The following is a 13,854-nucleotide window of genomic DNA, read 5'->3' as shown; positions in this document are numbered from 1 at the left end:
TGTTGTTCTTAAGCCCTCTCAGCAGATAGAGCTAGTATACTCAGGAATGTGTGTGTGTGTACACACATTATATGCATATTTACACTATAGTTCTACCTATTACTAACAACCTGAGTTCACACTGATATCTTTTCATTCTAATCCAACACCACAGAGTTTATTCTAGTGTTTTCCCTTTCCATATTTGTAACTCCCTTTTCAAACACTGAAAGAACTGACTCGCATTAACCATTATATATTGTTTAATCACCACCACACCACTCCCCATCACTCTGCACACATCCCCCTTTTACCCCATTTACGTTCCAGTATCACATGCAGCCTTTTCCACTCCTGGATGTCCTTGTAACCCTCAGAACATGGACTCTGACAGCCCAGGCCAGCTTGCCCGACATTGAATGTCCTCATCATCCTACCTAAGCTCTGACTTCCTGCTTGGGTTCTGACCCCATACTGCAGGACTTCCCCTTTTCCCACTTGGACTCAGACAGCGCACTCCAGGCTCTCCTCACACGTGGATACCCTCCCCATCCGGCTGAGGTTCTGGTTTGCCTGTGTCAGGCCACCTGTTTGTGTGGATGCCCTCCTCAGCCTTCCTGGGCTTGACAGCCCACACCAGTGCCCCCTCCATGGCTCTGATCCTACTCAGGCTCTGGCTCCCCTTCCCTCGGTGTAGACACACTCCTCACTCTGTTTGGGCTCTGTTGCCCCAGACTAGGCTTCCTGTCCATGGGGAACCTTCTTATCCTGCTGAGGCTCCGGTTCCCTATGCTGGGCCTTTCTCATCCAGATTGGGTTCCATCATGCTGCATGGTGCTGCCCCATGTATGGATGTCCTCTTTGCCCTCCTTGTGCTCTGACACCTCACTTCTGGCCTCTCCCTGAATGAAGGCCCTCCTCGCCCGACTTGTGCTCTGACATAACGGCTCCGGGCCACTGCGGCTTCTTGTGCCACCACCAGGGCAGACCACTGCCTGCCTCTGCCCCACTGAAGAGCTTTAGGACTGATAAATTTCCAAAAAGGGAAGAACAAAGGGAAAGCTTGCTATCTTTTTAATGTCTAAAGGATTTGAAATGATGTCCTCCTTTTTACTCTTGATATTAATAATTTATGCCATCTCTCTTTTGTTCCTGACTAGTCTCTTCTAGCAGCTTATTAATTTTATTAGTGTTCTCAGTGAATTTTATTTTGGTTTGCTGATGCTTTCTATTGTATGCGTGTTTTCTCTTTTTGATTTCTGCTCCTAATTTCATTCCTCCTACTTTGTTTGAGTTTCACTTGTATGTTTTTAAAATTTTTAATGTCTTGAAATGGGTACTTAGATCACTGTTTTCAGCCTTCATCTCTCCCCTGCCCTCCCTGGCATATGCATTTAAGCCTGTAAATATCCTTCTTAGCCACATTCCACAAGTATTTCTTTTTGTTGTTGTTAGTTTCTGCTTTATAACAAAGTGAATCAGCTATACATATACGTATGTTCCCATACCTCTTCCCTCTTGCATCTCCCTCCCTCCCACTCTCCCTATCTCACCCTTCTAGCTGGTCACAAAGCACCGAGCTGATCTCCCTGTGCTACACGACTGCTTCCCACTAGCTAGCTATTTTACATTTGGTAGTGTTTATATGTCCATATATACACTACTGCTCTCTCACTTTTCCACAAATATTTCTGTGGATTATTTTTAATATCATTATTTTCAATATGTTTTCTAATTTCTATTGTGATTTCTTTTTTAATCCATGGGCAATTTAGAAGTTCATCTTAATTTCTTGTTATTTTATCTAGACATCTATAGATTTTTTAGTTATATTTTTGATTGTGATTTCTAGTTTAATTCCACTGTGGTTAGATAACATCCTTTTTACACTTCCAGTTTTGAGAAGTGTGTTGAGCCTTAGTTTATTACCCAGTGTATGATCAATTTTGGCAAGTTTCCCCAGGCATTTGAAAAGAAATGTGAATTCTACAGATGTTGAATATTCACCACTTTTTAGAGCTGCAGTTCCCAAACTCTGAAAACCACTGTCTTAAAACATGATGTTAAGAACCACAGGTCATATTCCTGATATGCACGCATCCTGTTTCTTTCTAGAGTAGGAAGATACTTTGTCTTATTTTGTAGGTACCGTGCAATATGCAAATGGCAAATTAAAATGCCTAAAATATATTAATGCATGAACCCTTTTATGGATATATCATTTCCATAAAATAGGGTATGAAATTTGGTTGTAAAATGAGGGATAAAGTAATAGTAGGGCATCGTCATCATTTTGGTGTTTGATAGTCCCACAAAAAATTTCTTCCCAAGGCTGGATGTTTACAGTGTAATTTAACAACTCCGACATAACTTGTGTTATTTTATAAAAACAATTGTCTTAAAATGTTTGCAATAGCAATTCATTTTAAGCCAACTCTTAGTTATTACACTGTATAGACAATATAAAGCAGTTATCAACTAGAGAAAAAAGATATTATTGCAAAAGTTAAAAAAGGAGAAATCCTCATAACTATCTTTTTTATGAAATTTAGATTCCAGATACATTTGGTGTTCTTCACTTTGAGAAGTAAAGTGCAAGAGTAAACTGAAAAGGAAAGAGAAAAGTGTGTTAATATTATTTTCAAAGCTTTGAGGATTTATACAATAATATATAATTATATAAACCTACATATATACAATTTATATATTCCAATGTTTATATATATTATATATATATATATATCTCATTTATATGTTCCAAAATATTTTACATATTCCAATTCACAGCTTTAAAATTGTCTCTCTCAAATCCAGAAACAATATTGAAGTCTACCCATGGAACCTACTTAGCACCTTTAAATATCACTGAACTTCTTTGGAGTAACTTGTGCCTTGGTCTTTGGAGCACATTTACACTAAATCTAAATGAGAGCCAGACGACTGGAGCTCAGCTGTGTAAGTCCCATAGTTGGTGGCAACTAGGCAGGGACCTGATACATTAAAAGTAAACCAAAGGAAGTAAGGTATAACATAATCACCAGACAGAAATTGTATCGTGCTGTCCACATAAGAAGTTCAGAGAAGGATTATTAAAGTGGAAAAAGAGCTACAGAAAGAGAAGATATTTTAATAAAAATGAAAACTGAAATCAACTGCCAGACTGATGTATAAGGAGGGCAAGGATCCTTTATCTTTCTCCTGCCTGGAATCTTTAGGCATCTACTTTTTTGTTTTGTTTTGTTTAATGTGTGTGTATTTTTATACTCCCATTAGTGTATTTTGGAACGGAAATATTGAGTCTTTTTTACTTTTCCAGTTTTATTGAGGTTTAATTGACATACAACTTTGTATTATTCCAAGGTGTACAACATACTGGTTTGATATATGTAAATATTGCAAAATGATTATCACAGTAAGTTTAGTTAACATCAGTCACTTCACGTAGTTACAAATTTTTTCTTCTGATAAGAACTTTTATCTACTTTTATTCTACTCTCAACAAATTTTAAATATACAATACAGTAGTAGTAACTGTAGTCCCTGTGCTATACATTACATCCCCAGGACTTATTTATCTTATAACTGGAAGTTTGTACCTTTGGACCACCTTCACCCTTTCCCCCCCACCCTCATCCCTGCCTTTTTTTGCCAACCACCACTGTTCTCCGTATCTATGAATTCAGTTTTTTTAGATATAAGTGACATCATACAGTATTTATCTTTCTCTTTCTGACTTATTTCACTTTGCACAATGACCTCAAGGTCCATCCCTGTTGTCACAAATGGTAGGATTTCCTTCATTTTTATGGCTGAATAATTGTCTGTTGTGTGTATATACCACATTATCTTTATCCATTCATTCGCTGATGGACACTTAAGTTGTTTCCATGTCTTAGCTATTATAAATAATACTTCAGTGAATATGGGAGTGCACATATCTTTTCAAGATAGTGATTTCATTTCCTTCAGATAAATACCCAGAAGTGGAAATGCTGGATCATATGGTAGTTCTATTTTTAATTTTTTTGAGGAATCTCCATATTGTTTTCCATAGTACCTTCAACAGTTCACACTCCTACCAACAGTGCACAAGGATTCCCTTTTCTCCACATCCTAGCCAGCACCTATTATCTCTTGTCTTTTTGATAATAACCATTCTGACAGGTGTGAGTTGATAGCTCATTGTGGTTGATTTGCATTTCTCTGATGATTAGTGGTTTGAACACCTTTTCATGTACATATTGGCCATTTGGATATCTTCTTTGGAAAAAGAAAGGTTTTACCAAAGACATTTTTTAGTTTCTCAACCCATTTTTTAATCAGATTGTTTTTTCACTGAGTTGTGTGAGTTCTTTATGTATTTTGGATATTAACACCTTATCAATATATGATTTGCAAATATTTTCCACCATTCTGTAGGTCCTTTTAATTTTCTTGATTGTTTGCAGTGCAGAAGCTGGTTAGTTTGACGTAATCCTTCTTGTTTATTTTTGCTTTTGTTGCCTTTGCTTTTGGTGTCAGATCAAAAATATTGTTAAGAACAATGTCAAGGAGCTTACCCACTATGTTTTCTTCTAGGAGTTTTATGGTTTCAGGTCTTATGTTTTGAGTTGATTTATGTATATGATGTCAGACAGTAGTTCAATTTCATTATTTTGCATGTGGCCGTTCAGTTTTCCCACCACCATATATTGAAGAGACTGTCCTCTCCCCACTGTATATTCTTGGCTCCTCTGTCATAAATTAATTGACCATACATGTGTGGGTTTATTTATGGGCTCTCTATTCTGTTCTCTTGATCTATGTGTCTGCTCTTTTGCCAGTACCATACTGTTTTGATTACTATAGCTTTGTAATACACTTTCAAATCAGGATGTGTGATACTCTTTTTCAAAATTGCTTTGGCTATTTGGAATCTTCTGTGTTTCCATACAAATTTTAGAATTTTTCATTCTATTTCTATGAAAAAAAATGCCATTGGAATATTGATAGTGATTGCATTGAATCTGTAGATTGCTTTGGGTAGTATGAACATTTTAACAATATTCTTCCAATCCATGAGCACAGAATATCTTTCCATTTTTATTTGTGTCTTCAACTCCTTTCATCAGTGTCTTACGGTTTTTAGTGTACAGGTCTTTTCACCTCCTTGGTTAAATTTATTCCTCGTATTTTATTCTTTTTAATGCAATTGTAAATGGGATTTTTTTCCCTTAATTTCTTTTTATGATAATTCATTGTTAGTTGATAAAAACACAACTGATTTTTTTATATTGATTTTGTATCCACCAACTTTACTGATTATGTTTATTAGCTCTAACAGTTTTTTGGTGGACTCCTGATGGTTTTCTGTATATAATATTATGTCATCTGCAAATAGAGACAGTTTTACTTCTTCCTTTCCAATTTGGATGTCTTTTTTTTTTCTTGCCTAATTGCTCTAGCTTCTCCTACCAACAGTGCACAAGGATTCCCTTTTCTCCACATCCTAGCCAGCACCTATTATCTCTTGTCTTTTTGATAATAACCATTCTGACAGGTGTGAGTTGATAGCTCATTGTGGTTGATTTGCATTTCTCTGATGATTAGTGGTTTGAACACCTTTTCATGTACATATTGGCCATTTGGATATCTTCTTTGGAAAAAGAAAGGTTTTACCAAAGACATTTTTTAGTTTCTCAACCCATTTTTTAATCAGATTGTTTTTTCACTGAGTTGTGTGAGTTCTTTATGTATTTTGGATATTAACACCTTATCAATATATGATTTGCAAATATTTTCCACCATTCTGTAGGTCCTTTTAATTTTCTTGATTGTTTGCAGTGCAGAAGCTGGTTAGTTTGACGTAATCCTTCTTGTTTATTTTTGCTTTTGTTGCCTTTGCTTTTGGTGTCAGATCAAAAATATTGTTAAGAACAATGTCAAGGAGCTTACCCACTATGTTTTCTTCTAGGAGTTTTATGGTTTCAGGTCTTATGTTTTGAGTTGATTTATGTATATGATGTCAGACAGTAGTTCAATTTCATTATTTTGCATGTGGCCGTTCAGTTTTCCCACCACCATATATTGAAGAGACTGTCCTCTCCCCACTGTATATTCTTGGCTCCTCTGTCATAAATTAATTGACCATACATGTGTGGGTTTATTTATGGGCTCTCTATTCTGTTCTCTTGATCTATGTGTCTGCTCTTTTGCCAGTACCATACTGTTTTGATTACTATAGCTTTGTAATACACTTTCAAATCAGGATGTGTGATACTCTTTTTCAAAATTGCTTTGGCTATTTGGAATCTTCTGTGTTTCCATACAAATTTTAGAATTTTTCATTCTATTTCTATGAAAAAAAATGCCATTGGAATATTGATAGTGATTGCATTGAATCTGTAGATTGCTTTGGGTAGTATGAACATTTTAACAATATTCTTCCAATCCATGAGCACAGAATATCTTTCCATTTTTATTTGTGTCTTCAACTCCTTTCATCAGTGTCTTACGGTTTTTAGTGTACAGGTCTTTTCACCTCCTTGGTTAAATTTATTCCTCGTATTTTATTCTTTTTAATGCAATTGTAAATGGGATTTTTTTCCCTTAATTTCTTTTTATGATAATTCATTGTTAGTTGATAAAAACACAACTGATTTTTTTATATTGATTTTGTATCCACCAACTTTACTGATTATGTTTATTAGCTCTAACAGTTTTTTGGTGGACTCCTGATGGTTTTCTGTATATAATATTATGTCATCTGCAAATAGAGACAGTTTTACTTCTTCCTTTCCAATTTGGATGTCTTTTTTTTTTCTTGCCTAATTGCTCTAGCTAGGACTTCCAGGACCATGTTGAATAAAAGCAGTGAGAGTGAGCATCCTTGTCTTGTTCCCAGTCTTAGAGGAAAAGCTTTCAGCTTTTCACTGTTGAGTATGATGTTAGCTGTGGGCTTTTCATATATGGATTTTATTACGTTGATGTATGTTCCCTCTGTACCCAGTTTGTTGAGGGTTTTTATCATGAATGAATGTTGAATTTTGCAAAATGCTTTTTCTGTATCTATTGAAATGATATTATTTTTATATTTCATTTTGTTAACGTTTTTTATTACATTGATTGGTTTTCATATGTTGAACCATCCCCTGGAATAACTCCTACTTGATGATGATGTATGATCCTCCTAATATATTCTTGAATTCAGTTTATTAATATTTTCTTGAGGACTTTTGCATCTGTATTCATCAGGAATATTGGCCTGTAATTTTCTTTTTTTGTAGTGTCCTTGTCTGGCTTTGGGTAATGCTGGCCTCCTAAAACGAGTTTGCCAGTGTTCCCTCCTCACCTGTGTTTTATAAGAGTTTGAGAAGGACTGGTATTAATTCTTCTTTAAGTGTTTGATAGAATTCACCAATGAAGCCATCTGATCCTTTACTTTTGTTTGTTGGGAAGTTGATTACTGATTCAATATCCTTACTAGTAATTGGTTTGTTCAGATTTTCTATTTCTTCATGATTCGGTCTTGGTAGATTGTATGTTTCTTGGAATTTATCCATTTCTTCCAGGTTGTCCAATTTGTTGGTATATAATTTTTCATACTAGCCTCTTATGATCCTTTTTATATGTGGTATCAATTGTAATTTCTCTTCTTTCATTTCTAATTTGAGTCTTCTTTTTTTTTCTTGGTGAGTGGCATCTACTCTTTTCCATATAGATATGAACAGTGAAATGGATCCCATCCCCAGCTTCAATTTGATGGCTTCTGATTAATCTAAACCATTTATGGTAATCACATTCCCCCTACCACAGATGGGTTTAGAAATAGACATGTGACCCAGTTCTGTCCAGTGAGATCTGTGGGGTAATATGCTGAGAGACTTCTTGGAAAGATCATCTCTCTTTTTGAAAAAATTAAGGTAAAGGAAAAGATGGCATGCTGATTCTTAGAACCACTACATTGGGAATTTTTTGATTGACTTCATGGTACAGTAAGTATTTAGATATTACAATTTAACTTATAATTCAATGGCTGATTAAATATACATTTTAAAGGGAGAGAAGATGTTGTTTTAGTGATTTAAAAACTATCAGTAGAGAATATATTTAGAAACAACAGAAAATTCAAATATCGGGTTTTGTTGTGTTTTTTGTTTTTTGGCCATGCCGCGAGGCATGTGGGATCTTAGTTCCCAGACCAGGGATCGAATCCATGCCCCCTGCAGTGGAAGCACAGAGTCTTAACCACTGGACTGCCAGGGAAGTCCCTGTTTTTGTTAACAAAGAGGGATTTATTTGTCTCAGGCATCAAGAAGTTTGGAGATAGCTACTTAGTGACTTTTCAGATGCTTCTTCATTATTCTTAGTTTTCATTCTCATGCTTGTTACTTCATGGTTACAAGATGAGTGCAGCACCTCCAAGCAGGAGGAGGGGGAAAGGCCAGTGGACAAAAGGGGCATGCCAGATGAGTCTGCCTGCTTTTGTCAGGAAAACAAAAGTTTTCCTGGAAGCCCTGTTCTGAAATCTGGTTTATTGTGTTTTATTAGCTACTATTTGCAATCCATCTATTTAATCTATTCTATCTTCTCAAATTCAGCTTCAACTATATTAAGTCATTAACTTTTCTACTTTGTGCTTATGTTTTCTAAAGTGGGTATGTTAGACTCAGTAGGTGAGACATTTAATTTCTTTTTACAAAATTAGGGCTTCTGAGCAAATATGTAAATCTATGCTAAGTTCAATATTTTTCATTTGAACCAGACATTGTAGTAATTTTTCAAATGAGTTTTATAGTTCTTATGTAAAGTTTTTCTAAGGAAGAACAGAAGACCTATTGAACATTTGAACTGAACTCCATTATAAGAATTACAATACAAACTACTTTTTTTCAGAGTCCCTTTTGAGAAAGGAGAGTCACAGTCCATTAAAGGAAGAAATGAGCAGTGTTTAAATTTAACATCTGTTATTGTGTCCAGGATTTATCTACACAGACTTAGCTATTCCTAAGTTGTATACTGAACTCTATTTCCTTACATACCCTCCTGTCCCCACCTCTATCCTGTTCACAGACATGTTTATTCTCAGTTATTTAGATAAATCATTACAGTAAAAGTTAAAAGCATAATTTAAGAGAGGAAGAAAATGTAGTTTCAAATTAACTGCTGGAGGTGGAGATGTGTGCTATGGACAAGGTGGAGCCACACTTTAGAAGGAATACAGATTCAGGGTGTGGTGGAGCAGGGTGTGGCCTTTTTATAGTGCAGACGGGGTGGAATTCAGACTTCAGGCTTTGCTGGGTATGGGGGAATTAGGCCTCCATTCAGAGTGCACCCATTCCAGGATTCTGGATCTAGGATAGATGTGGAAAAACAGTTTCCGACTCTGCTAAGATGAATGCTAGTTTAAGTTCATCTCAGTAATTGAAGACAATAAATGAGGTTTATATTTGTTTCACCTACCATACTTTTACTATTGTGGCTAGAGAGGTCACAGATCATAAGGGAATAAATGAAGTTTGTATGCTCTAGGATTGTTTTGAAAGAAAGACCTAAATAAATCATCAATTTCACTAGTATTTTTTGCTCTCCCATTTTTATAGTATAAAACAGGGTCTCGTTATATAACTTTTACTTTTCCTGATCTTATTATGCAGGAGGAGAGGAATGGGAAACCAGATTATTTGATTTCTGCATCTGAACTAGGGAAGAAGACAACTCATTAGTAAATCTGGTAGTTAACTTTGCCACAGAATTTTAATCCAGTTTTTTTGAGTTATTACAATTATTGTGGACTGTACTGCATGTCGAGGCTAATTGGAAACAGTGACCAGATTCTTAATCATTATCAGGAAACTGCATTCAGAGAATGAGAAGAACACCCCCACTGGATGAATTGCAGCCACCACCATATCAGGATGACAGTGGTTCTCCCCATCTCTCATGTACACCCTCAGAAATTGGGGACAGTAAATGTGAATTTTCCCACTGCAGCAACAGTCCAAGATGCTCATATAACAAGTGTCCAAGTGAAGGAAGCACAGGTCATGAAATAGAAAGTTTTCATAATAAAGGATATGAAGAAGATGTTCCAAGTGACAGCACTGCAGTCCTGAGCCCTGAAGTAAGTAAAAGCACATAGAATTTTCAAAATGAATGTTATTTGGAAGATAATAATCCTGTGCTTATCTTCTTGGTCAGAAGGTTTTATCACTGTCTTGTCCTTTATGGCTTATGGTACCAGTTTCTATTTTTATCCAGCAGATTTTTCAGGGCTGTCCCAACCATCCTTCAACTCCCTTTCAAAAGAGGACAGGTAGATAAAAATGAGAGCAATATGCAAGATATTGAGAAGTATCTTGCCTCAGGGTTCAACCTCTGTAGGGGTTTAAAAATTTTTTTTTAACATTTTACATAAAACATTCTGGAATTACCCATTTCTTTTATCTTAAGGTTCCTATTTATGTTTGTTTATTTTTAAAATTATTTTATTTGGATATTTTTACTATTGAGAGGTGACCCTTTAATGTTTTACAAGCCTTTCAGAATAATGTCTGCATTTCCATACCATGGAATATGGAAGGGATAAGTGATGCTCAGCTTTACTAATGAAATTTGAATTCATGGTATCATGCATTCAGAGTGGTTGGTTGGTTGTGTTTTAAGTTATTTCCTTTTTTTGGAGCAAAAAATGTGAAAACAACAACAAAAATAGGTGTGTTATACTTTTGAAGTCTTTCCATGTTCTAAAAAGGATTTGTTTTAATCTTTCAATGATGTTAAAAACTATAAAGGTAATCTAGAGGTTTTCATTAGGCAGTATTTACTTTTAGGTTTCCTTTTTTTCTAGATGGCAAGTTTTTACAACTTTTGTCCCAGACAACATTTCATGATACTGCAGTGTGTCAGTGTTCTTACTAGGTGAATTTTTACCTACTGCCAAAATTAAATAATGAAAGTACAGCTCTGAATAGAATTTCCTCAAAGTTTTTCTTATATAATTTCTAGGAACACTTTTTATCTGTTACTACTCTTCTACTATTTCTAATATTATTATATAGTATCTAACTTATCTAACTTAGAAGGAAATTCTGCATTGGTATTATAAATTTAACATAGTAGTATTTCATCATTTTCCACAAAGAATATTTCTCCATGTTTTGTACCTGAGCAAATTTGAGATAACTATTTTATAGATTTGCAAGCTATATAGATAGCCAATACAAAAACAGTGAAACCTGGATTGTGGAACTGACAACAACAATAATAGCTATCACCAGTTGTGCCAAGAACTTTTCTATAAGCTTTACATAGCTCATTTAACTCTAACAACCTCATCTTCAGAAAGTTATTTCCATTTTAGAAATGAAAACATTAAGACTCAGAGAATTAAGCAAGTTGCCCGGGTATAAGTAGCTCTTAAACAGTGGAACTGTAATTCAAAGCCAGGTCTGCCTGACTGCAAAAACAGTGGTCTTAACAACTATGCTCTACTGCCCCTCTTGACATGAATCACTGTGTGCGAAATTACTTTGAAGCATTGGTACCCTCCAAGTACACCACCAGGCAAGCTATCCCCGAGGACTCACAGACCAAATTAAGATGCTCAGGTTACACTTGTGTGTGTGCATGCATGTGTGTATGTGTGTTTTAAGCTATTTCAAATATAAAGCAAGAAGGAAGAGGAGCAAGATAAGGTAGGAGAACACACTTAGGATAGGATGCCCTTAGGTACAGGTGGCGAGACAACAAACACCGTGAATCCTGGTTTATATAATGTCCTTATGTTCAGTCTTACTCTTTCTGCTCCATCAGCATTCCCTAATTACAGCACGGTAACAAGGACAAAAGTTGAGATTTGAACAAGGGTGCCAGGGGCCAAAAACACATACTTGTTTTATGGGAGAGATGCAGGGGCAAGTACTCCTGGCCACAAGTGAAACTTGCAGTTCGTCTACTAAATAGACATAGATTTTATCTGCATTTCTTAAATAGAACACGTGGGTGACAGAGCTGTCAGCCCAGAGGTGACATGATCACAGCTTGGCCTTTCCATCCCTTTCCATAGGTAATAGTCGTTTGTTCTATCTTATTTTCTGTTTATTCTGTCTTTGACATATCTTAAGTTATTAACTTAGTTATTACATATATTTACCACATCTTCTGAATTCTGCCTGTGTCTCTCAAGTTACTTCCTTACTTATTACCTGTAGTTAACAGAACCTGTGAGTTTTGCCCATATTTCAGAAGCTTGCTGTGTTAACACTTCTTATTGAGCCTCCTCCATCCTGTTTGTTTTTGTGTCTTCTACAGCGAAATATGTTCAAACTACAGCAAATGCATGTCACATAAATATTTAGGTGCTGATAGCCTGTGTTAGTGTAAAACTCATTCTTCTGTTTTTTCAAGTTTACTTTGCTTCCTACCATTCCTTTAATAGATATTATTTATCAAATAGAAGATTCTTACCTTCCTATTGGTTTAATCCAGGATCCAGCTATTTTAGAACCTATCTTCCTACACAGTTGAACTGGGAGAGGAGTGAGGAGGGTTCAGAAGGATTCCCTGGCAAGGAGTTCATTAACTGTATTGATGACCTGTTGCTGGCTAAAGATTATTGAAAACTTTGACTCAGAACCTTGAAAAGAGGGATTATTTTCTAATTATCTGTTTGTAGAATACAAATAGTAGCTTTTATCTGTAAAAGTCCCACCCTTTTAACCCTCAGTTTCACAAGGAATGCCCAGGGAAAAAAAAAAAAAAGGGAGGCACCAAGAGAAACAAAATTCAGAAATAGTTATCCGAGACCATATAAAAAAATTTATTGCCTTGAAAATTAGCTGTCATTAACTGTTTTAGAAAATATTTAATTGAAAAATAAATTAATGTAATTAATCATTTAATTAGCAATTATGAAGTGGCATGCATTAAAACATTTTGTTCTAAACTGTCAATTTAACAGAGTAAGAATATTTTTACCCTGATGTAATCGTATTGCATAAAAAACTGAATTATTCCATGAGAGTTTGTTCCTACTCCTAAAGTATTCTTCTTCACTTGTCATCTTTTCTTCCATACACCATATACAAAATTGAGTCATCGTAGGTAGACATGTAAGATCTATGAGGTCAAAGACTTGTGTCTTTTTGGTTCTCTGCTGCATCCCCCACCCAAAATATGTCCTGGCACATAGTAGGTGCAATAGTTAGGCACATGTTAAGCTGCTGTAACAAGGAGACAAGTACAACGGCAAATACAGATACAAAACCACAGAAGATTGATTGTCTTTCACTTAACAATACTCCTGGGTGAGTAGGTGACTTTGCTCTACATCATCATCCAGGGGCCCAGTTCCTGCTTTTTAGTCACTCTTCTGTCCCCTAGGGTGTTGTCCTAATCCACATGGTCCAAGCTGACCCACACATCCTATCTGTGTATCTGCCTGTGGGAAGAGTGAGAGAGAGTGAAGAGCACGTAATTTTTTCTACAAACCCGATCTGGATGTTTCATACTGAACTCTGTTTCTCTCTCTTTGGCTAGAGCAGTTTCATTGCTATATCAGTTGTAAGGAAGACTTCAAAGTAAAGTTTCTTGCCAGACAATGTGTTTCTGGCTAAAACCCAGGTAGTTTTTTTGAGGCATGCGAAAAGGGAAGACCAAGAGTCAGTAGTAGTGCCTACTACAGTACGCATTAAATAAAAGTTCAGAAAAATTCGGAAAATTATAAAATTGGCCCACATTTTAAAATGAAAAACACTTAATATTTATTAAAATATTTGAAGGGGTGAGGTGGTATAGCTGGAAAGTCAGAGACCTGAATTTGGCACTGTTAGTCACTAGCTGAAACTCCTATTACATTCCAGATAGTTAGACTAGCAGGAACTTTAGACAGTTCCA

The 13,854-nt window shown here is 35.7% G+C and overlaps 1 protein-coding gene across 1 annotated transcript in view; it reads left to right on the top strand.

Moving 5' to 3' along the window:
- The window catches only part of SYT14 (synaptotagmin 14), a 145,893-nt gene that overhangs the window by 63,579 nt on the left and 68,460 nt on the right, over positions 1-13,854 (top strand). The window contains exon 3 of the mRNA XM_024751070.1: positions 9,810-10,081. Within this exon, the coding sequence (XP_024606838.1) occupies positions 9,810-10,081 (272 nt within the window). The remainder of the gene's footprint in view (positions 1-9,809; positions 10,082-13,854) is intronic.

The sequence above is a fragment of the Neophocaena asiaeorientalis genome, unplaced genomic scaffold (genome assembly GCF_003031525.2).
Source record: "Neophocaena asiaeorientalis asiaeorientalis breed wild unplaced genomic scaffold, Neophocaena_asiaeorientalis_V1.1 scaffold67, whole genome shotgun sequence".
Classification (NCBI taxonomy): domain Eukaryota; kingdom Metazoa; phylum Chordata; class Mammalia; order Artiodactyla; family Phocoenidae; genus Neophocaena; species Neophocaena asiaeorientalis.
Note: the sequence above shows the minus strand (reverse complement) of the source record. Positions and strands in the feature narration are given on the sequence as shown.